The sequence below is a fragment of the Oncorhynchus mykiss genome, chromosome 13 (genome assembly GCF_013265735.2).
Source record: "Oncorhynchus mykiss isolate Arlee chromosome 13, USDA_OmykA_1.1, whole genome shotgun sequence".
In the NCBI taxonomy this organism is placed as follows: Eukaryota; Metazoa; Chordata; class Actinopteri; order Salmoniformes; family Salmonidae; genus Oncorhynchus; species Oncorhynchus mykiss.
Window position 1 is genome coordinate 59,009,704 of NC_048577.1, and position 25,465 is coordinate 59,035,168.

General features: G+C 43.9%; 1 protein-coding gene across 1 annotated transcript in view; it reads right to left on the reverse strand.

The window, feature by feature from the left end:
* The window catches only part of prkar1b (protein kinase, cAMP-dependent, regulatory, type I, beta), a 204,574-nt gene that overhangs the window by 21,805 nt on the left and 157,304 nt on the right, over nt 1-25,465 (reverse strand). The window contains exons 8-10 of the mRNA XM_036941741.1: nt 19,004-19,064; nt 10,690-10,827; nt 6,450-6,454 (exon numbers count right to left, since the gene is read on the reverse strand). Coding sequence (XP_036797636.1) covers nt 6,450-6,454; nt 10,690-10,827; nt 19,004-19,064 — 204 coding nt within the window. The remainder of the gene's footprint in view (nt 1-6,449; nt 6,455-10,689; nt 10,828-19,003; nt 19,065-25,465) is intronic.

The window sequence follows — 25,465 nt, forward strand, 5'->3', positions numbered from 1 at the left end:
TAAAGGCGAATATATTGAAAGTCACCTGTCAGGGAAAGATTTACAAGGTAATCAAATGTCACGCCAGGGTAAGCCTACATGAAACAGACCTATTTTAAGAGTCTCTAAAATCCCCTATGGGAATGGTGGGAAAAACGTTTGGAACCATTTACCTGTTTGACCGCTAGGTTTAATGGGTATATGACTCATACTGTGGTACCATTAGCATTAGTGCAATGACTGGAAGTCTATGGTATCTACTAGCATGCTAGTAGTTACCATAGACTTACAATCATTGCGCTAACGCTAGTTAGCAACTTCCTTCATACTGCACGCAGAAACATAAATATTATATATGTTAATCTGACTCTGGAGAAGTAGACACAGGGCTTCATAGCCAAAATCCTGAAGTATTCATTTAATAAAATATAATTTATGCTAACAGATCCTGTATTAAATTATATATTTTTGTTAATGTGTAGTGGCTAATTGCATAGCTAATAGGATACACCCCTGAACAGTGAGAGGCGTCTATACCCTCCTATCCTTTGGTGAGGCGTAGTCTTCTTCACGGCCACCGCCTGACAGTCTGTGTATAGGCTGGTTGTACAGTGTGAGAAGAAATGTAAACACGCCACTTTTCATTAAGGCCCTATTCCCTCTTTCCTCTCCTCTGGGGTGTGTGAAAAGAAAGTGATGTGAAGTGAAGTGAAGTGAAGTGATCCCACATGTTTTTTAATCCCTCATACATATAATTAGTGATTAGGGGTTGTCTTTTGGCAGAGAGAGAAAAGAGAGAGAAAGAGAAGAAGGGAAAGGAAGAGCAAGAGAGAGCGCGAGAGAGAGCGAGAGAGAGAGAGAGAGAGAGAGAGAGACAGAGGGGGAAGGATGAGAGACCTTTTCAAATGAAGAAGGGATAGTTGTCAGGGCTTACCTAAGCATCGGTGAGAAAAAACTAAGCGATGAGATGAAAGTATGACAAATGATAGGTTGCAACAACAACGTCAAGATATGATGTGGTATACCCCCAACCCCTCAGCCTCTCCTCTGCTTACATCTCTCCCTCTTGCTCCTTAGCTCATCCCTCCATTCCTTTCCTCTCCCCCCCCCTCTCCTCTCTCTCTCTCTCTGTGGCTGGGTCTGACTTTCCCAGAGCAGGGCGGTTGTCTGGTGGAATGTGGCTCTGCTGAGTTTCACACAGGGTCAGGAGAGTCAGCCTCCAGGGAGGGAGCAAGTGAGGGAGAGGGAGACCGAGAGAGAGAGAGAGAAGAAGAAGAGAGTGATGGATAAATATAAAATATATAGAGATACTACTGACTTCAGAGAGAGAGAGAGAGAGAGGGAGAGGGAGACCGAGATAGAGAGAGAAGAAGAAGAGAGTGATGGATAAATATAAAATATATAGAGATACTACTGACTTCAGAGAGAGAGAGAGAGAGGGAGAGGGAGACTGAGATAGAGAGAGAGAGAGAGAAGAAGAAGAAGAGAGTGATGGATAAATATAAAATATATAGAGATACTACTGACTTCAGAGAGAGAGAGGGAGAGGGAGAGGGAGACCGAGAGAGGAGAAGAAGAAGAAGAGAGTGATGGATAAATATAAAATATATAGAATACTACTGACTTCAGAGAGAGAGAGAGAGGGAGAGGGAGACCCGAGATAGAGAGAGAGAAGAAGAAGAAGAGAGTGATGGATAAATATAAAATATATAGAGATACTACTGACTTCAGAGAGAGAGAGAGAGATAGGGAGAGGGAGACCGAGAGAGAGAGAAGAAGAAGAAGAGAGTGATGGAAAAATATAAAATATATAGAGATACTACTGACTTCAGAGAGAGAGAGGGAGACCCGAGATAGAGAGAGAGAAGAAGAAGAAGAGAGTGATGGATAAATATAAAATATATAGAGATACTACTGACTTCAGAGAGAGAGAGAGAGGGAGAGGGAGACCCGAGATAGAGAGAGAGAAGAAGAAGAAGAGAGTGATGATAAATATAAAATATATAGAGATACTACTGACTTCAGAGAGAGAGAGAGAGAGGGAGAGGGAGACTGAGATAGAGAGAGAGAGAGAGAAGAAGAAGAAGAGAGTGATGGATAAATATAAAATATATAGAGATACTACTGACTTCAGAGAGAGAGAGAGAGGGAGAGGGAGACCCGAGATAGAGAGAGAGAAGAAGAAGAAGAGAGTGATGGATAAATATAAAACATATAGAGATACTACTGACTTCAGAGAGAGAGAGAGAGAGGGAGAGGGAGACTGAGATAGAGAGAGAGAATAAGAAGAAGAGAGTGATGGATAAATATAAAATATATAGAGATACTACTGACTTCAGAGAGAGAGAGATAGAGAGAGGGAGAGGGAGACCCGAGATAGAGAGAGAGAAGAAGAAGAAGAGAGTGATGGATAAATATAAAAATATATAGAGATACTACTGACTTCAGAGAGAGAGAGATAGAGAGAGGGAGAGGGAGACCCGAGATAGAGAGAGAGAAGAAGAAGAAGAGAGTGATGGATAAATATAAAACATATAGAGATACTACTGACTTCAGAGAGAGAGAGGGAGAGGGAGATCAAAAAAGAAGGAGGGATGGATAAATATACAGAACAGTACTGTAATACAGAAAGATATTGATTGTAAAACATGCAGATATCAGGTATTTAAGACTTTTTAACGCCAATTGGAATTCAATTGTATACCAATGTTGAGGTCTGCGAGCACCACACACCTGCCAATATTCCTCTCCAGAAATGAGCCCATGTTGGTAAAAAGTAGTATTTTTAGGGTTGGCTCTTTCACCGAAGGCTATAGCCTAGCTCATATTTGGCAAGTGTGCTATTTTATCAATACGTATAATCCTATAGCCTTACCGTTGTAGTAGCATAGTGGCTAGGCTATTGATGGCTGAAGCATGGGGTTGCCCATATTAACTGCACCTGTACATAGCTCATCTGTAAATAATCCATCCAATCTACCTCATCCCCATACTGTATTTATTTATTTATCTTGCTCCTTTGCACCCCAGGATCTCAACTTGGACATTCATCTTCTGCACATCCTACCATTCCAGTGTGTAATTGCTATATTGTAATTACTTTGCCACCATGGCCTCACTATTGCCTTACCTCTCTCATTTGTACATGCTGTAGAAAGATTTTTCTACTGTATTATTGATTGTATGTCTGTTTATTCCATGTGTAACTCTGTGTTGTATGTGTCAAACTGCTTTGCTTTATCTTGGCCAGGTTGCAGTTGTAAATGAGAACTTGTTCAAACTAGCCTACCTGGTTAAATAAAGGTGAAATAAATAAATAAAATAAGAATGGACTAATCAACAGCTAGATCACAAACTCTGTAATCAGAATTTGTCTACGATACTAAAACCAGCTTAGTATAATGATGCTCAATACCATACCAATCAGCTGTTCAACAGGCAACAACAGAACCTTGTTAAGCTGATTCAGGTGTGCTTGAGTAGGGCTGGAACAAACGTCTCCACACCCAGTGGTCTAGCTCTTCAGATGGAGAGTTGACCACATGTGTTTTATACAGTAACAGTGGTATGGATGTTAGAGTAGGGCTGGAACAAATGTCTCCACACCCAGTGGCCTAGCTCTTCAGATGGAGAGTTGACCACATGTGTTTTATACAGTAACAGTGGTATGGATGTTAGAGTAGGGCTGGAACAAACGTCTCCACACCCAGTGGCCTAGCTCTTCAGATGGAGAGTTGACCACATGTGTTTTATACAGTAACAGTGGTATGGATGTTAGAGTAGGGCTGGAACAAACGTCCCACACCCAGTGGCCTAGCTCTTCAGATGGAGAGTTGACCACACTGTTTTATACAGTAACAGTGGTATGGATGTTAGAGTAGGGCTGGAACAAACGTCTCCACGCCCAGTGGCCTAGCTCTTCAGATGGAGAGTTGACCACATGTGTTTTATACAGTAACAGTGGTATGGATGTTAGAGTAGGGCTGGAACAAACATCTCCACACCCAGTGGCCTAGCTCTTCAGATGGAGAGTTGACCACATGTGTTTATACAGTAACAGTGGTATGGATGTTAGAGTAGGGCTGGAACAAACGTCTCCACGCCCAGTGGCCTAGCTCTTCAGATGGAGAGTTGACCACATGTGTTTTATACAGTAACAGTGGTATGGATGTTAGAGTAGGGCTGGAACAAACGTCTCCACACCCAGTGGCTCTCCTGGAGGTGTTATGCTATAACATCAGAACATTAGCCTACAACCAAATAGTCTAATCAAATAATTCCTTCATTCAGTCAATCAGGTATCAAATGGCTATACTTTGAAGCAAGGTAGCTAAGCAGGAAGGCTCTACACTGTATTTTTACAGTGCCAAGTAAGACATGAAAGAAGTTAGCTATGTCATCTGATATATTCAGGAAATGCATTATGGATATTATGATTTGCACCATGTCAAAATAGGATCCAGAATAATGTGTTTGGCTTTTTAGAGATGCATTTGCCTTCTATGTTTTTGTGTGTGCTATGCCTATGCTACATCATTTAGCACCTGAGGAAGTGGGATCTCAAAACACATTAGCTAGATTGCTAACTGTAAATATGATATTTACTGCCAGATAGCCATGCGAGTAACAGTACAGGCCTATATAGGCTACTTGATATAGTCACTGCTCCATTCTGCTGGAGCATTATCTCAATTACTAGTTCTGAGAAACTAACCAAAATGTCACTGACTCACATTGGTTACATTATTTGAATTCCATTTCAGATAGTGCACATTGACCTGCAGTTTCTCTGTGGGGCGACAGGTAGCATAGTGGTTAGAGCACTGGGCCAGTAACCAAAGGTTGCTAGATGATATCCCCGAGCTGATAAGGTAAAAATCTGTCGTTCTTCCCCTGAACATGGCAGTTAACCCACTGTTCCTAGGCTGTCATTGTAAATAAGAATTTGTTCTCAACTGACTTGCATAGTTAAATAAAAATAAAAAATACAATTCTCTAGAGTTAATCAGATCATACCCAAACGGTGTGATGTAGTAGGGAATTGTAGTTTCCAACAGGACAATGTTCTACATAGTTTAGTGCAGAAAATGTGATAATGAACTACAATTACCATAATCCATTGTGTGACTACTTGTCCGGTCTGTGTTTCTTTTACGCCTGCTACATAAGAGACAGAAAAATGAATGATCAAGAGGGGAAACAGAGAGAGCAGTTGCTTCGAGAGGAATCTCTACCTGAAGATACAGTGATTGATAGTTGGTATCCAGCAGGTATTCAGAAGTATTTTACTTTGAACTGCTGAGATAGTGATTGTTGACAGCATAGGCAGCAGCTCTATAGAGATGAGATGACTTGGAATGAAATAATAAAGTCATCAAATAAACAAATGTAATATAGACAACTGAAATATTGTACAGTAATGGTAATACATGGTGGTTAATAGGTGATAATCAGTAATGGACAGTTACCACCATCATGGGACTTCTATGCATGGTTTTAGTCTGTGTTGTTACAGCATTACAACCCACATAGTGCTTAACGCATTTAAAATGTAAAAATAAATATTGAAGCCGAAATGTAAAATATTAATATTTTTTTAAATAATTGAACTGAAACCTTTTCAAACTTAATTTAAGACATTTTAAGATGTATTAAGGCCTTTAAATCAGATAAATGAATTGAATAGTTTTTAAGACTCTTTAAGGACCCGCGGACACCCTGACATGGGATACCCATGCTGTCACCAATGAGAAAGGAATGAAAGAGTGACTCAGACAGATGATATAAAAGACAGGAGGCCTGGATGTCCCTCTGAAATTAAACCAGTGAGAAATACAGGGCTTTTTCGGCTTTCAATGGGAAATTTCCCCTTCTTTTCCTGGGGCTTTAGAAATGACACCAGATGCCTGTTCCCGTTTAAAAAGGGCCATGTTCTCAGTGGGGTCCTGATCTGTCAGAGACACACAGGGACCAGAGAATACCCAGGGGGACAGAGGAATGGACTGACTGGGCTGAGGGCCTGCTGGAGGGGAAGTCCAGAGTCAGACAAGCGCTCTCTCTCTCTGCAAAAACAGTCTCTTTCCTTTTTGGTTCATCTCTCTCTGTGCTTTATGCTCTCAGTGTATCTACAGTGCCTTGCGAAAGTATTCGGCCACCTTGAACTTTGCGACCGTTTGCCACATTTCAGGCTTCAAACATAAAGATATAAAACTGTATTTTTTTGTGAAGAATCAACAACAAGTGGGACACAATCATGAAGTGGGACGACATTTATTGGATATTTCAAACTTTTTTAACAAATCAAAAACTGAAAAATTGGGCGTGCAAAATTATTCAGCCTTTACTTTCAGTGCAGCAAACTCTCTCCAGAAGTTCAGTGAGGATCTCTGAATGATCCAATGTTGGCCTAAATGACTAATGATGATAAATACAATCCACCTGTGTGTAATCAAGTCTCCGTATAAATGCACCTGCACTGTGATAGTCTCAGAGGTCCGTTAAAAGCGCAGAGAGCATCATGAAGAACAAGGAACACACCAGGCAGGTCCGAGATACTGTTGTGAAGAAGTTTAAAGCCGGATTTGGATACAAAAAGATTTCCCAAGCTTTAAACATCCCAAGGAGCACTGTGCAAGCGATAATATTGAAATGGAAGGAGTATCAGACCACTGCAAATCTACCAAGACCTGGCCATCCCTCTAAACTTTCAGCTCATACAAGGAGAAGACTGATCAGAGATGCAGCCAAGAGGCCCATGATCACTCTGGATGAACTGCAGAGATCTACAGCTGAGGTGGGAGACTCTGTCCATAGGACAACAATCAGTCGTATATTGCACAAATCTGGCCTTTATGGAAGAGTGGCAAGAAGAAAGCCATTTCTTAAAGATATCCATAAAAAGTGTCGTTTAAAGTTTGCCACAAGCCACCTGGGAGACACACCAAACATGTGGAAGAAGGTGCTCTGGTCAGATGAAACCAAAATGAACTTTTTGGCAACAATGCAAAATGTTATGTTTGGCGTAAAAGCAACACAGCTGACACACACCATCCCCACTGTCAAACATGGTGGTGGCAGCATCATGGTTTGGGCTGCTTTTCTTCAGCAGGGACAGGGAAGATGGTTAAAATTGATGGGAAGATGGATGGAGCCAAATACAGGACCATTCTGGAAGAAAACCTGATGGAGTCTGCAAAAGACCTGAGACTGGGATGGAGATTTGTCTTCCAACAAGACAATGATCCAAAACATAAAGCAAAATCTACAATGGAATGGTTCAAAAATAAACATATCCAGGTGTTAGAATGGCCAAGTCAAAGTCCAGACCTGAATCCAATCGAGAATCTGTGGAAAGAACTGAAAACTGCTGTTCACAAATGCTCTCCATCCAACCTCACTGAGCTCGAGCTGTTTTGCAAGGAGGAATGGGAAAAAATGTCAGTCTCTCGATGTGCAAAACTGATAGAGACATACCCCAAGCGACTTACAGCTGTAATCGCAGCAAAAGGTGGCGCTACAAAGTATTAACTTAAGGGGGCTGAATCATTTTGCACGCCCAATTTTTCAGTTTTTGATTTGTTAAAAAAGTTTGAAATATCCAATAAATGTCGTTCCACTTCATGATTGTGTCCCACTTGTTGTTGATTCTTCACAAAAAAATACAGTTTTATATCTTTATGTTTGAAGCCTGAAATGTGGCAAAAGGTCGCAAAGTTCAAGGGGGCCGAATACTTTCGCAAGGCACTGTATCTCCTCTCCAGCCGGTCTCTACTATGCCTTTAGTCAGGGCCTTAGCCTACAACTGGAAGTCTAGACTCTGTAGTATGTGACCTGCCTCTCTCTCTCTCTCACATCACCTGACCTGTAATGGAATCTAGAAACTATGAGGGGGATGGAACAGGCAATCTAGAAACAGGGAGAGGACAGCACAGTCGATCTAGAAACAGGGAGAGGACAGCACAGTCGATCTAGAAACAGGGAGAGGACAGCACAGTCAATTTAGAAACAGGGAGAGGACAGCACAGTCGATCTAGAAACAGGGAGAGGACAGCACAGTCAATTAGAAACAGGGAGAGGACAGCACAGTCGATCTAGAAACAGGGAGAGGACAGCACAGTCGATCTAGAAACAGGGAGAGGACAACACAGTCAATTTAGAAACAGGGAGAGGACAGCACAGTCGATCTAGAAACAGGGAGAGGACAACACAGTCAATTTAGAAACAGGGAGAGGACAGCACAGTCGATCTAGAAACGAGGAGAGGACAGCACAGTCGATCTAGAAACAGGGAGAGGACAGCACAGTCGATCTAGAAACGAGGAGAGGACAGCACAGTCGATCTAGAAACGAGGAGAGGACAGCACAGTCAATCTAGAAACAGGGAGAGGATAGCACAGTCGATCTAGAAACGAGGAGAGGATAGCACAGTCGATCTAGAAACGAGGAGAGGACAGCACAGTCGATCTAGAAACGAGGAGAGGACAGCACAGTCAATGCAGCTGCCTTCCAGACTAGAGAGGATGGGAGAGGAATGTAGAAAGTGAGGGAAGGAAGGAGGTAGAGAGGGAGGGTTGTGGCTACAGTGCTGCAGGCTCATTGGTGCAGGTGGAGATGGAGAGAGAGCCAAACGGAGGGATACTTCACTCAGCAGCCTGATAATACCCCTCCAGCCCTCCAGTCTCAGCTGCGCCTTACTGGGGCTTGGCTCACAGAGCTCCATGCTAGCTAGCTACCAATCAGGGGCTATTGTTAGGGCTGAGAGAGAAAGAGAGAGGGGGAGGGGAATAGGGGGTAAAAGAGAGAGAGAAGAGGTAGAGCTGGAGAGAGATTTTTGGAGGGGTAGAGAAAGAGAGCGTAAGGAAGAGAGAGGGAGGTAGAGAAAGAGACTAAGAGGTAGAGAGAGAAGGAGAGGGGGAGAGAGAGAGAAGAGAGAGAGAGAGGTAAAGAGTGATGAGAAGGAGAGGGGAGAGAGAGGAAATAATGAGAGCAAGCCAAGTTTAAACAGGAGGTGAGGGTTGTGAAAGGATGAGAAACAGGAGGTGAAAACAACAGACCAAAAAAAGGACAGACGACCCCCCTCACACACACTGGTCCTCTTGGCTTGACCCTGATGGAAACCCCTTTGTAAAACTATGGAGTTAATAAAAGTGTGTTAGGCTGACTGACTGGCTGTCAGGTGGGGGGCCCTGCTCTAAGGGGCCCTGCTCCACACAACCACAAACCTAGCAGTGTTGACCAGCCCCCTTCTCCCAAACACTCATTCACCACTCTTCCTCAGAAACACACGCATGCACCACGCACACAAACACACACACCTCACAACGCCACTTCGTCCTGTCTCCTGGAGCCAATAAGGATGTAATCAGTTCTGATCTCAGACAAGAGGAAGTATTGATATACAACAAGACACTGGACTTCCATCATAGACATGACACATCACACTCACTGACACATCACACTCACTGACCACATCACACTCACTGACACACTGACACATCACACTCACTGACAACATCACACTCACTGACACATCACACTCACTGAACACTGACACATCACACTCACTGACACATCACACTCACTGACACATCACACTCACTGACACATCACACTCACTGACACACTGACACATCACACTCACTGACACATCACACTCACTGACACACTGACACCCACACACACTGACACACTGACACATCACACTCACTGACACATCACACTCACTGACACACTGACACCACACACACTGACACACTGACACATCACACACACTGACACATTGACACATCACACTCACTGACACACTGACACATCACACACTGACACACTGACACATCACACACACTGACACACTGACACATCACACTCACTGACACATCACACTCACTGACACACTGACACATCACACACACTGACACACTGACACATCACACACACTGACACATTGACACATCACACACACTGACACACTGACACATCACACACACTGACACACTGACACATCACACACCACTGACACATTGACACATCACACACACTGACACACTGACACATCACACACACTGACACACTGACACATCACACTCACTGACACACTGGACACATTACACACACTGACACATTGACACATCACACACACTGACACACTGACACATTACACACACTGACACATTGACACATCACACACACTGACACACTGACACATCACACTCACTGACACATTGACACATCACACACACTGACACATCACACACACTGACACATCACATTCACTGACACACTGACACATAACACACTGACACATCACACTCACTGACACACTGACACATCACACACATCACACTCACTGACACAGTGACACAAAGTCAGATTCTACAGCCACAAAGTCAGATTCTACAGCCACAAAGTCAGATTCTACAGCCACAAAGTCAGATTCTACAGCCACAAAGTCAGATTCTACAGCCACAAAGTCAGATTCTACAGCCACAAAGTCAGATTCTACAGCCACAAAGTCAAAATTGGCAACAGAAATTAGCTTTTGTTGTATTTTAATGTGAAGGTTAGGCATAAGGTTAGCAGTGTGGTTAAGGTTAGGGTTCAAATCAAATTTTAAGAAGATACATTGTAGAAATAGGTGAGGTTTAGCCATATTGATGACTTTGTGGCTGTGGAAGCTAGTGACAACCAGAAAAAGACATGCGTACACACAAACACACACACTGCTGTACCTCTGTGATGATGAAGAAGTCATCTCCGGGGTCTCCCTGTACCACGATCTTCTCCCCGTCCTCAAACTGGACTGGCTCCAGAGAATCAGCTACAGTCAGACGCTCCCACTTGTCCAGAGACTCTGCAGGGGACAAGAGGGTCAACAACAGAGACAAACACTAATTAATATTACACACACACACACACACACACACACACACACACAACACACACAACACACACACACACACACACACACACACACACACCACACACACACACACACACACATTCCTATGTTGAGAGACAGGCCCTCAATGCATACTTGAGTTAGTGTGTATTGTAGTCAGTCAATGGGTTGAGGTTTCATCACACAAGGATCTGACTATTAGATGATCTCTTTAATACAGTTTGTGGGAGGAGACTGTGTGTCCAGTATGATTGGTGCTGAGTGTTAGAATGTAGGTGTAGGGAATATCCCAATTGGCTTATTGACAGAGGGGAAATGTGCTTGACAGTGCTGATTTCTACTGGCCCCTATGCAGCAGTGTTGGGGAATAAGTGTTGTGTGTGTGTGTATGTGTGTGTGTGTGTGTGTGTGAGCGTCCCCCGCTGTGCTGGCCACAGTAGATAATGGCTCCTGTTTAAACACTCATATCTAATTGGGGCTGCCCTCCTTCCTACCTCACACTAATCCACTCAGCAAGAGACATTACCTCCCTCCCATCTCCTCCCTCCTCTCCCCATCCCTCCTCTCCCTCCGTTCTCCCTCCTCTCCCCCGTCCCTCTTCTCCCCCCTCCCCCCATTCTTCCTCCATCCCTCCTCTCCTCCCCCCCTCCCTCCTCTCCATTCCCCCTCCTGCTCTCCCATCTCCCTCCTCTCCATCTCCTCTCCCCTCTCCCTCATCCCCCTCTCCTCCCGCCATCCCTCCTCTCCTCTCCCAATCCTCCCTCCTCCTCCATCTCCCTCCTCATCATCTCATCTCCCCCTCCTCCTCCTCCTCCTCCATCTCCTCTCCCCCCTCCCTCATCCTCCCCTCATCCTCCCTCCTCTCCCCCATTTTCCAAGTAAAGAGACAGGACTAACAGCTACCATTCATAGTGTATGACCACATCAGGGTGTGTATACTGTGTAGCAGTACAGTAGCATTTCAGTAGAAGGCTACACAGGGCTCTGAAGGAGTGATTCAGCAGAGTGGATGTTTCTAGAAGGTGAGGGTATTTTTCAGGTCTTGGCTATAAAAAGGTCTTATACTTGGAAATGCGCTGAATACATTAATGCAAAATTCAGCCATATATAGTATAGTGAACCATCACTGACAACCACATTTACTAAATTTAACTCCAATATTATTATCCAATCATAGGTTTACCTTTCAAGTTAAGGGTTATGTGAGTTGTGTGGGTGAGCTGCGGCTCCATACCTATCCCAAAATGTAGCCCTCAACTAACCATTCCGAATGAATGCCTAAACTTAACCTTCGAACATCTGACGTTTACAGACAAGCGTTCTGGTTCTGCAGTGGGACTGTGAGAGCTTGTGTGTGTGTGCGTTATTGGCACGGCAAACATATGTTTTACATTGCCAAAGCAAGTGATGTAGATAATATACAGAAGTGAAATAAACAATAAAAATTAACAGTAAACATTACACTCACAAAAGTTCAAAAAATAAAGACATTTCAAATGTCATATAATTCATACAGTGTTGTAACGATGTGCAAATAGTAAAGTACAACATGGAAAATAAATAAACATAAATATGGGTTGTATTTACAATGGTGTTTGTTCTTCACTGGTTGATATTTTCTTGTGGATCTGTGCAGCTCAGTTTCCACCTCATTTTGTGGCAGTGTGCACATAGCCTGTCTTCTCTTGAGAGCCAGGTTGAGGCCTGTCTCAATAGCCAGGCTATGCTCACTGAGTCGTACATAGTCAAAGCTTTCCTTAAGTTTTGGGTCAGTCACAGTGGTCAGGTATTCTGCCACTGTGTACTCTCTGTTTAGGTCCAAATAGCATTCTAGTTTACTCTGTTCTGTTTTTTAAATTCTTTCCAATTTGTCAAGTAATTATCTTTCTGTTTTCTCATGATTTGGTTGGGTCTAATAGTGTTGCTGTCCTGGGGCTCTGTGGGGTCTGTTTGTGTTTGTGAACAGAGCCCCAGGACCAGCTTGCTTAGGGGACTCTTCTCCAGGTCATCTCTCTGTAGGTGATGGATTTGTTTGGAAATCGCTTCCATTTAGGTGGTTGTAGATTTAACCGCTCTTTTCTGGATTTGGATAATTAGTGGGTATCGGCCTAATTCTGCATTACTTGGTGTTTTAAGTTGCACATTGAAGATATTTGGTGTTGGCCCATTTTGTGAATTATTGGTTGGTGGGCGGACCTCTGACCACGAAACCATGAAGGGCAATGGGTTTGGTATGAATTGGTATGTCAAATGTTATGTTCCTTTTGATGGCATAGAATGCCCTTCTTGCCTTGTCTCTCAGATCGTTCACAGCTTTGTGGAAGTTACCTGTGGTGCTGATGTTTAGGCCGAGGTATGTATCGTTTTTTTTTGTGTGCTCTAGGGCAACGGTGTCTCGATGTGTCTCTCTCTCAAGACCACATGTCAAACTCATTCCACAGAGGACCACAGAGGATCCGAGAAGTCTGCAGGTTTTCACTCCTCCCTTGTACTTGATTGATGATGTTAAGCTTACTAATTACTAAAGAACTGCCCTCCCCTGGTTGTCTAGGGCTTAATTGAAAGGAATAAACTAAAACCAGCAGACACTAGGCTCTCCATGGAATGAGTTAGAAAACCCCTGCTCTAGACTGTTGTATCACCATAGTGAGATCCTCTAGAAGATGTTGAAGTAACTAACAGCTACCTCAGTCTCTGTCAGTCTCCTCACAGTATCATTCATTTCACACTCTGCAGAGCCCTTCACCCCACTTAACTAACCCCCTTCACTGGGGGCACACTGGTCATTGGGTGTGTGTCTGGGTAAAAGAGAGAGAGTGTGTGTGTGTGTGTGTGTGTCTGCCTGTGTGTCTGCCACCAGAGAGCATGTTATTCTCTTCCCCTTTTAACCCTAAACAACATCAAGGGATTGTACCCAGTTTCGTGGCTGTCGCCGAATTCAAAGACAAACAAAAACACTCCTGCCTCCATCCCTTCCTCCCTCCCTCCCTCTCTTCCTCCTCAAAGGAGGGAGGAGAAAAGAGAGGGAAGAAATAAGTTTGAAGAGAGAGGTGGGTGTTTGAATACGGACCTTGTTGGGGCCGTAAAAGGAGATACGTGGGGGAAAAGAAAATGAGAGTTAGAGGAGGATAGAGCTGAGGAGGAGGAGGAAGAGGAGGAGGAAGAGGAGGATGAAGAGGAGGAGGAGGAGGAGGAAGAGGAGGAGGAGGAGGAAGAGGAGGATGAGGAATAGGATAGAGCTGAGGAGGAGGAGGAGGATGAGAGGAGGAGGAAGAGGAGGAGGAGGAAGAGGAGGAAGAGGAGGAGGAAGATGAGGAAGAGGAGGAGGAGAAGAGGAGGAGGAGGAGGAAGAGGAGGAAGAGGAGGAGGAGGAAGAGGATAGAGCTGAGGAGGAGGAGGGGGAGAGAGGAGGAGGAAGAGGAGGAGGAGGAAGAGGAGGAGGAGGAGGAGGAAGAGGAGGAAGAGGAGGAGGATGAAGAGGAGGAGGAAGAGGAGGAAGAGGAGGAGGAGGAGGAGGAGGAAGAGGAGGATGATGAAGAGGAGGAGGAGGAGGAAGAGGAGGAGGATGAGGAAGAGGAGGAAAAGAGGCCCTGTGTGTTTACTCAGCCAGATAATAACCCCACACAGGAGGCATGTCCTCTACACACACACTCACGCACACACGCGCACACACACACACACACACACAACACACACACACCACACACACACACACACACACACACACACACACACACACACACACTGCAACAGGGTCAGAAAAGGGAAACTGCCCTGTGCTCCTCTTAACAGGGTTGGGGGAGGGTCAATTCTACATATGTTTTTGAATCAATAATAAGCCCTAACCCTTCCTTCTGATTGCTGTGCCAATGTAAAACACCCACACCGCTCCCAAAAATCGTTCTGTCCTCAGTTGCAACACTCACTAGCGAGTTCCAAACTGCCTCTAGAAGCAAAGTCAACACAAGAACTGTTCGTCGGGAGCTTCCTGAAATGGGTTTCCATGGCCGAGCAGCAGCACACAAGCCTAAGATCACCATGTGCAATGCCAAGCGTTGGCTGCAGTGGTGTAAAGCTTGGTCCATTGAAATCTGGAGCAGTGGAAAGTTTGGTGGAGGAGGAATAATGGTCTGGGGTTGTTTTTCATTGTTCGGGCTACAGACCCCTTAGTTCCAGTGAAGGGAATGACATTCTAGACCATTCTGTGATCCCAACTTTTTAGCAACAGTTTGGGGAAGGCCCTGTACTGTTTCAGCATGACAATTGCCCCCATGCACAAAGCGAAGTCCAATAAAAGAAATGTTTTTTTTGTCGAGATTGGTGTGGAAGAACTTGGACTGGCCTGCACAGAGCCCTGACCTCAAACCCATCCAGCACCTTTTGGATGAATTGGAACACCGACTGCGAGCCAGGCCGAATCGCCCAACATCAGAGCCTGACCTCACTAATGCTCTTGTGGCTGAATGGAAGCAAGTCCACGCAGCAATGTTCCAACATCTAGTGGAAAGACTTCCCAGAAGACTGGAGGCTGTTATAGCAGCAAAAGGGGGACCAAGATGAGATGTTTGAGGAGCAGGTGTCCACATAGTTTTGGTCATGTAGTGTATCATGAAAGTAGGTTGAGAGAGAGATAGACCCTCACATCACATACACACTGTAAAGACAGAGAGAGATAGACCCTCACATCACATACACACTGTAAAGACAGAGAGAGATAGACCCTCACATCACATACACACTGTAAAGACAGAGAGAGATAGACCCTCACATCACATACACACTGTAAAGACAGAGAGAGATAGACCCTCACATCACATACACACTGTACAGACAGAGAGATTGGACCCTCACAATCAACATACACACTGTAAAGACAGAGAGAGATAGACCCTCACATCACATACACACTGTAAAGACAGAGAGAGATAGACCCTCACATCACATACACACTGTAAAGACAGAGAGAGATAGACCCTCACATCACATACACACTGTAAAGACAGAGAGAGATAGACCCTCACATCACATACACACTGTAAAGACAGAGAGATGGACCCTCACATCACATACACACTGTAAAGACAGAGAGAGATAGACCCTCACATCACATACACACTGTAAAGACAGAGAGAGATAGACCCTCACATCACATACACACTGTAAAGACAGAGAGAGATAGACCCTCACATCACATACACACTGTAAAGACAGAGAGAGATAGACCCTCACATCACATACACACTGTAAAGACAGAGAGAGATAGACCCTCACATCACATACACACTGTAAAGACAGAGAGAGATAGACCCTCACATCACATACACACTGTAAAGACAGAGAGAGATAGACCCTCACATCACATACACACTGTAAAGACAGAGAGAGATAGACCCTCACATCACATACACACTGTAAAGACAGAGAGAGATAGACCCTCACATCACATACACACTGTAAAGACAGAGAGAGATAGACCCTCACATCACATACACACTGTAAAGACAGAGAGAGATAGACCCTCACATCACATACACACTGTAAAGACAGAGAGAGATAGACCCTCACATCACATACACACTGTAAAGACAGAGAGAGATAGACCCTCACATCACATACACACTGTAAAGACAGAGAGATATACCCTCACATCACATACACACTGTAAAGACAGTGATAGATAGACCCTCACATCACATACACACTGTAAAGACAGAGAGAGATAGACCCTCACATCACATACACACTGTAAAGACAGAGAGAGATAGACCCTCACATCACATACACACTGTAAAGACAGAGAGAGAATAGACCCTCACATCACATACACACTGTAAAGACAGAGAGAGATAGACCCTCACATCACATACACACTGTAAAGACAGAGAGAGATAGACCCTCACATCACATACACACTGTAAAGACAGAGAGAGATAGACCTCACATCACATACACACTGTAAAGACAGAGAGAGATAGACCCTCACATCACATACACACTGTAAAGACAGAGAGAGATAGACCCTCACATCACATTACACACTGTAAAGACAGAGAGATAGACCCTCACATCACATACACACTGTAAAGACAGAGAGATAGACCCTCACATCACATACACACTGTAAAGACAGGAGAGATAGACCCTCACATCACATACACACTGTAAAGACAGAGAGAGATAGACCCTCACATCACATACACACTGTAAAGACAGAGAGAGATAGACCCTCACATCACATACACACTGTAAAGACAGAGAGAGATAGACCCTCACATCACATACACACTGTAAAGACAGAGAGAGATAGACCCTCACATCACATACACACTGTAAAGACAGAGAGAGATAGACCCTCACATCACATACACACTGTAAGACAGAGAGAGAGAGACCCTCACATCACATACACACTGTAAAGACAGAGAGAGATAGACTAATCAAGTTGGACATTTCAAAGTGGAAATTACAGACTTCAGAATCCGTTTTTTAAACCTAAAAAAAGTTGTACATTTCCTGCACTGCATTATCCTGCAATAAGGTTGTGTGCGTCTGTGTTTAAAAAACACCTGTATGTTTTTGTAAGTGTGTGCCTGTATTTGTTTGGTCCTAATGTTTTGTACACTCAGTGTATATATTTATATTCCAGACTCTGACATTGCTCATGTTGATATGTATTATGTTTTGATGATGTGTGTTTTGTTGTTTCATTGCTAGGTATTGCTGCACTGTTGGAGCTGTTGGAGCTAGAAACACAAGCATTTCTCTGCACCTGCGACAACATCTGCAAATCTGTGTAACCAACCAATACACGTTGATTTGATTTAACATAAAAACACACAGGTACATACACACATAAAAACACACAGGTACACACACATAAAAACACACAGGTACACACACATAAAAACACACAGGTACACACACACATAAAAACACACAGGTACACACACATAAAAACACACAGGTACACACACACATAAAAACACACAGGTACACACACACATAAAAACACACAGGTACACACACACATAAAAACACACAGGTACACACACACATAAAAACACACAGGTACAGACACATAAAAACACACAGGTACACACACATAAAAACACACAGGTACACAACATAAAACACACAGGTACACACACATAAAAACACACAGGTACACACACATAAAACACACAGGTACACACACATAAAAACACACAGGTACACACACATAAAAACACACAGGTACACACACACATAAAAACACACAGGTACACACACACATAAAAACACACAGGTACAGGACACATAAAAACACACAGGTACACACACATAAAAACACACAGGTACAACACATAAAAACACACAGGTACACACACATAAAAACACACAGGTACACACACATAAAAACACACAGGTACACACACATAAAAACACACAGGTACACACACATAAAAACACACAGGTACACACACATAAAAACACACAGGTACACACACATAAAAACACACAGGTACACACACATAAAAACACACAGGTACACACACATAAAAACACACAGGTACACACACATAAAAACACACAGGTACACACACACATATAAACACACAGGTACACACACACATAAAAACACACAGGTACACACACACATAAAAACACACAGGTACACACACACATAAAAACACACAGGTACACACACATAAAAACACACAGGTACAGACACATAAAAAACACACAGGTATACACACACATAAAAACACACAGGTACACACACACATAAAAACACACAGGTACTCACACACACATAAAAACACACAGGTACACACCACCACATATAAACACACAGGTACACACACACATATAAACACACAGGTACACACACACATAAAAACACACAGGTACACACACACATAAAAACACACAGGTACACACACACATATAAACACACAGTTACACACACACATAAAACACACAGGTACACACACACATAAAAACACACAGGTACACACACACACATAAAAAACACAGGCACACACACACACACATAAAAACACGCATACGCCTCTCATATCAACTGCAATCTCCAACAAACCAACATGTACACACACGTATGCACGCATACGCACACACACACACTCACCGATGATGGAGACCTTGCTCAGGAACTCTTCGTACATCTTCCTCTTCCTCAGTGTGCTACCCTGTAGAGGAGAAAACAGAGTTAGAACATGTAACAGGAGACAGGAAACAGAATACAGAAGCAGAAGGCAGAAACAGGTTGGACAAGGAGAGAAGGACAGTTTCATAAGCAGCTCCAACAACAGTTCTAAAACATGGGCTTTAATGGTTGGCCACTGGGCCCATTAGTGGTAACAGTACCGTGCAGTAGGTGGGAGGTGTAAAGCACTGTGTGTGTGTGTGTGTGTGCTTGGCAAATTATTGTGCCCAAACACTCAAAGAGGCGGTGAATGGAGAAATGTCAGCCATTAAGGAAATGATAAGTATGTGTGTTACATTATACCTCATTGTAGATGTGTAATATCTCCTCGTACTTGAGGTGTGAACAACAGTATCAGACAATATCACACTGTACAGTAGATTTGACCACCTCACCCAGCCACATAGTAGGGGACTTTCCTTCATTCTGACTTCACTGTGATCAACAGAGGGAGGGGTGGAGGGAGAGAGAGTGGGAGAGAGAGAGTGGGAGAGAGAGAGAGGGAGAGAGAGAGTGGGAGAGAGAGAGAGAGAGGGAAGAGAGAGAGAGAGAGAGAGAGGGAGAGTGAGATGAGAGAGAGGGCGAGAGAGGGAGAGGGAGACAGAGAGAGAGGGAGAGAGAGAGAGAGGAGAGAGAGAGAGAGAGAGGGGGAGTGGGAGAGAGAGTGAGAGAGGGGGGGAGTGGAGAGTGAGAGAGAGAGAGAGAGAGAGAGAGAGAGAGTGAGTGAGAGAGAGAGAGATGGAGCGAGAGAGAGCGAGAGAGATGGAGAGAGTGAGAGAGAGAGAGATGGAGCGAGAGAGAGCGAGAGAGAGGGAGAGAGAGGGAGAGAGAGGGAGACAGAGAGGGAGATGGAGAGAGAGAGGGAGAGAGTGAGAGAGAGAGAGAGAGGGAGAGAGAGAGAGGGAGAGAGAGGGATAGAGAGTGGGAGAGAGAGTGAAAGAGAGGAAGAGAGAGAGGGAGAGAGTGAGAGAGAGAGAGAGAGAGAGGGAGAGAGAGAGAGGGAGAGAGAGGGATAGAGAGGGGGAGAGAGAGAGAGAGAGAGGGAGAGAGGGAGAGTGAGATGAGAGAGAGGGAGAGAGGGAGAGAGAGAGAGAGAGAGAGGGAGAGAGAGATGGAGAGAGAGAGAGAGAGAGAGGAGAGAGAGATGGAGAGAGAGAGTGGGAGAGAGAGAGAGAGATGGAGAAAGGGAGGGAGAGAGAGAGAGGGAGAGGGAGAGAGGGAGGGAGGGAGAGAAGAATTCGAAAGCAAATCCAATTTTGATAAACTCCCATATCTACTGGGGGAAATTCCACAGTGTGCCATCACAGCAGCAAGATTTGTGACCTGTTGCCACAAGAAAAGGGTAACCAGTGAAGAACAAACACCATTGTAAACACTCTTGTGTTCTTTAACCATTTGTACATTGTTACATTTGTAACCAATAAAAATTAACAGTAAACATTACACATACAGAAATTTCAAAACAGTAAAGACATTACACATGTCATATTATACGTATATACAGTGGGGCAAAAAAGTATTTAGTCAGCCACCAATTGTGCAAGTTCTCCCACTTAAAAAGATGACAGAGGCCTTCAGACGGGCCTGGACATGTACTGGCTTAAGCAGGGGGACACGTCTGGCACTGCAGGATTTGAGTCCCTGACGGCGTAATTGCTCCCACAGTTGATTTCTTCAAACCAAGCTGCTTACCTATTGCGGATTCAGTCTTCCCAGCCTGGTGCAGGTCTACAATTTTGTTTCTGGTGTCCTTCGACAGCTCTTTGGTCTTGGCCATAGTGGAGTTTGGAGTGTGACTGTTTGAGGTTGTGGACAGGTGTTCTTTTATACTGATAACAAGTTCAAACAGGTGCCATTAATACAGGTAACGAATGGAGGACAGAGAAGCCTCTTAAATAATAAGTTACAGGTCTGTGAGAGCCAGAAATCTTGCTTGTTTGTAGGTGACCAAATACTTATTTTCACCATAATTTGCAAATAAATTCATTAAAAATCCTACAATGTGATTTTCTGCATTTCTTTTCTAATTTTGTCTGTCATAGTTGAAGTGTACCTATGATGAAAATTACAGGCCTCTCTCATCTTTTTAAGTGGGAGAACTTGCACAATTGGTGGCTGACTAAATACTTTTTTGCCCCACTGTATATATATATAATGTGTAATGTCTTTACTGTTTTGAATTTTCTGTATGTGTAATGTTTACTGTTAATTTTTTATTGTTTATTTCACTTTTGTATATTATCTACCTCACTTGCTTTGGCAATGTTAACACATGTTTCCCATGCCAATAAAGCCCCTTGAATTGAAATTGAATTGAATTGAGAGAGAGAGAGGGAGACAGAGGTGAGAGAGAGCGAGAGAGAGAAAGAAAGAGAGAGAGAGAGAGGGAGAAAGGGAAGGAGAGAGAGAAAAGAGTCGAAAAAGATTGACAAAGAGAGCGAGAGAGAGGGAGACGGCGTCACCCCAGTCTGCTCCCAGGCAGCAGCAGCATTACGTTTGCATATGGAAATTATACAGTGATTCAAGACCAAGGGTGTCTTTAGTCTGGAAGTGTCTGATGAGGCCTGCTGCTGCTGCTGCCTCTAATTTAATATAATTTCATATTTTCTCTTAAAAGGGGAGAAATGTTCCCAAGCGAGTGATGCATTGATCTCCCAAGAGTAAACAGCTTGATTAAAGGAATTCTCTGGCTCTCGACATCCACTCCCTCCTGGGTGTGTGTGTGTGTGTGTGTGTGTGAGAGAGAAAGCGAGAGTGTGTGTATGTGTGTGTGTGTGTGTGTGTGTGTGAGAGAGAAAGCGAGAGTGTGTGTGTATGTGTGTGTGTGTGTGTGTGTGTGTGTGTGTGTGAGAGAGAAAGTGAGAGTGTGTGTGTGTATTTGTGTGTGTGTGTGAGAGAGAGGGAAAGTGTATGCGTGTGTGTGTGAGTACATGTGCGTAGTGAGTAAGTACGCGTGTGTGCATGTGTTTGCGTGTGTAAAATACAGTCTGTTTTGAGTTTTACATTTACATGACATTTTTTCTGCTACCCAGACAGCCAGACAGCTTGCTTCATGACTAACATGTTTAAAGTTTTGACTGAAAACCTATTAGGAAAATCAAACCAATGTCTCAGTACTGAGAATAGATGGTGAAAGACAGAGCGTTCTCCACTCACCGGCAGACCACACTGATGCACCAGACCATAGAATTAGGAATTAGAACACAAGACCCTGTTGTAACGTTCTACCCATGTTCTCCCAACGTTCTACCAGGGCCTGGGAGAGCAGCAGACACCCCTGGAGGGCTTAAGAGCTTAGCTTGCTTACATTTCCTTGCATGTTGGCTGACTCATGGGGTTGGGAGGGTGAGAGCTGGTCTGGAACAGGTTAATGTCATCAACTCTGGTCTCAACATGGACACATGGATGGAGTCAAGGTAATATATTTCTGGATGGAGTCAAGGTAATGTCTTTCTGGATGGAGACAAGGGTATGTCTTTCTGGATGGAGTCAAGGGAATGTCTTTCTGGATGGAGACAAGTGAATGTCTTTCTGGATGGAGACAAGGGAATGTCTTTCTGGATGGAGACAAGGGAATGTCTTTCTGGATGGAGACAAGGGTATGTCTTTCTGGATGGAGACAAGGGAATGTCTTTCTGGATGGAGACAAGGGAATGTCTTTCTGGATGGAGACAAGGGTATGTCTTTCTGGATGGAGACAAGGGAATGTCTTTCTGGATGAGACAAGGGAATGTCTTTCTGGATGGAGACAATGGAATGTCTTTCTGGATGGAGACAAGGGAATGTCTTTCTGGATGAGACAAGGGTATGTCTTTCTGGATGGAGACAAGGGAATGTCTTTCTGGATGAGACAAGGGTATGTCTTTCTGGATGGAGACAAGGGAATGTCTTTCTGGATGGAGACAATGGTATGTCTTTCTGGATGGAGACAAGGGAATGTCTTTCTGGATGGAGTCATGGGAATGTCTTTCTGGATGGAGACAAGGGAATGTCTTTCTGGATGGAGACAAGGGAATGTCTTTCTGGATGGAGACAAGGCTATGTCTTTCTGGATGGAGACAAGGGAATGTCTTTCTGGATGGAGACAAGGGTATGTCTTTCTGGATGGAGACAAAGGAATGTCTTTCTGGATGGAGTCAATGGAATGTCTTTCTGGATGGAGACAAGGAAATGTCTTTCTGGATGGAGACAAGGGAATGTCTTTCTGGATGAGACAAGGGAATGTCTTTCTGGATGGAGACAAGGGAATGTCTTTCTGGATGGAGACAAGGGTATGTCTTTCTGGATGGAGACAAGGGAATGTATTTCTGGATGGAGACAAGGGTATGTCTTTCTGGATGGAGACAAGGGAATGTCTTTCTGGATGGAGACAAGAGAATGTCTTTCTGGATGGAGACAAGGGTATGTCTTTCTGGATGGAGACAAGGGAATGTCTTTCTGGATGGAGACAAGGGTATGTCTTTCTGGATGGAGACAAGGGAATGTCTTTCTGGATGGAGACAAGGGTATGTCTTTCTGGATGGAGACAAGGGTATGTCTTTCTGGATGGAGACAAGGGTATGTCTTTCTGGATGGAGACAAGGGAATGTCTTTCTGGATGGAGACAAGGGTATGTCTTTCTGGATGGGGACAAGGGAATGTCTTTCTGGATGGAGACAAGGGTATGTCTTTCTGGATGGAGACAAGGGTATGTCTTTCTGGATGGAGACAAGGGTATGCCTTTCTGGATGGAGACAAGGGTATGTCTTTCTGGATGGAGACAAGGGTATGTCTTTCTGGATGGAGACAAGGGTATGTCTTTCTGAATGAGACAAGGGTATGTCTTTCTGGATGGAGACAAGGGAATGTCTTTCTGGATGGAGACAAGGGAATGTCTTTCTGGATGGAGACAAGAGAATGTCTTTCTGGAGTGAATGTCAGTCAGTTCAGTCAGGTGCTGTAGGTTAGCTCCTCTTTCTGTTGACCATGCCTTAGCCATCCTTCACTCTGCATTGAGACCACAGCATTTCACTTCACCAGTGAATTCCTGCTCTTTATCCACCTCTGTCTTGGGTGGAAGTATCAACCAGCCTGAGGTGTGGCACATGGCCAGCCAACCCATCCACTGTAATATCCATCCACCTACATTGCCTTCATCTTTGTCCAACATGAAACCCACAGGCTTCTCTCTCTCTCTGTTTCTCCTTCGGGACACACTCTTTCCACTCCATTTCGCCTGGTGGGCAGTGCTATACGTCATGGTGGGAGTGGGTTCAAAGTGCAAGGCCTGTCCGATGCACTTCCACATTCAACCGATAACCCTTTATTTCAACTAACAACAGTTAGTGGCTGGACCAGTTTTCCCTGAATGTGAACGACCTGTAACGTCAACTTTTGCTTGCTGGCCAACCAACGACACCAACGATGATACCAAACCAATCTACTAAACTTACCTGAATGACATATAGGAAACTGATCAATAGCAATAATAGCAATAATACCTGTATACTGTCAACCACTGACATGAATGATTTGGGTAGCTGGTTTAATTAAAAACAGTTCCGCTGATGAGTTTTGGATGTCCTTGGTCATAGGGGGTCTATACATGAGGCTGTCTTTCCCATATTATCCTGGACGTATACCCCAGTCTCATTACCTTGCCTGAATGATATCTCTCAACTTTAAACAATGTGAAATTCGAATACAAAATGATTTGTTTAGCTTCTTTCTGGTCTGTGGCTGGATTCAATTATAAACATAATGTGTATTCAGTGATTCCATTTGTTGACATTATGTTTGTGGCTCCCTAATGAAACAGTAACATCCATTACTGTAGTTAGACTTATGCCAGGCATACACTACACGACTTTCTAAATCCTAACATCGCTGAGCCTCTCATAAACAATCATCTTTCCTGTATTTGTTTGTCTTGCCAACGTAAACAATGTGGCACAGTACAGGGGTCACACACTACAACATTCTTCACTTGGTCGTGAGGATTCTCCATACCACGCTGCCTCGCCAAAACAATGATGTGATACAGGGATGATGTTACTAGATTAGCTAGAACGAGCTGTGGCTCATAAACATTTCAGTCAGGCATTCATGCTTGCCATAAAGAGTTGAAATACTTAGCCAATAACTTACATTTTGTATTGAATAATACTACTTGTGAACTTCTGAGCTGTAACAATTTCACTTTGTCTTTGATTTAGTCTAAACAAAGTAAAGGATAAATACATAGCAGTAGTAGGGCGAGTCATCACTCCTGTCTGAGACTCAGTATACACATTCTGGGTGATGAGATACCATACCATTAAGAATACTATATGTGATAGAGCCTCTGCCGAGTCCACAACAACCGGATGCTGGAAAGACGTTAAGGCTCCTTTTTGTTAATATTCT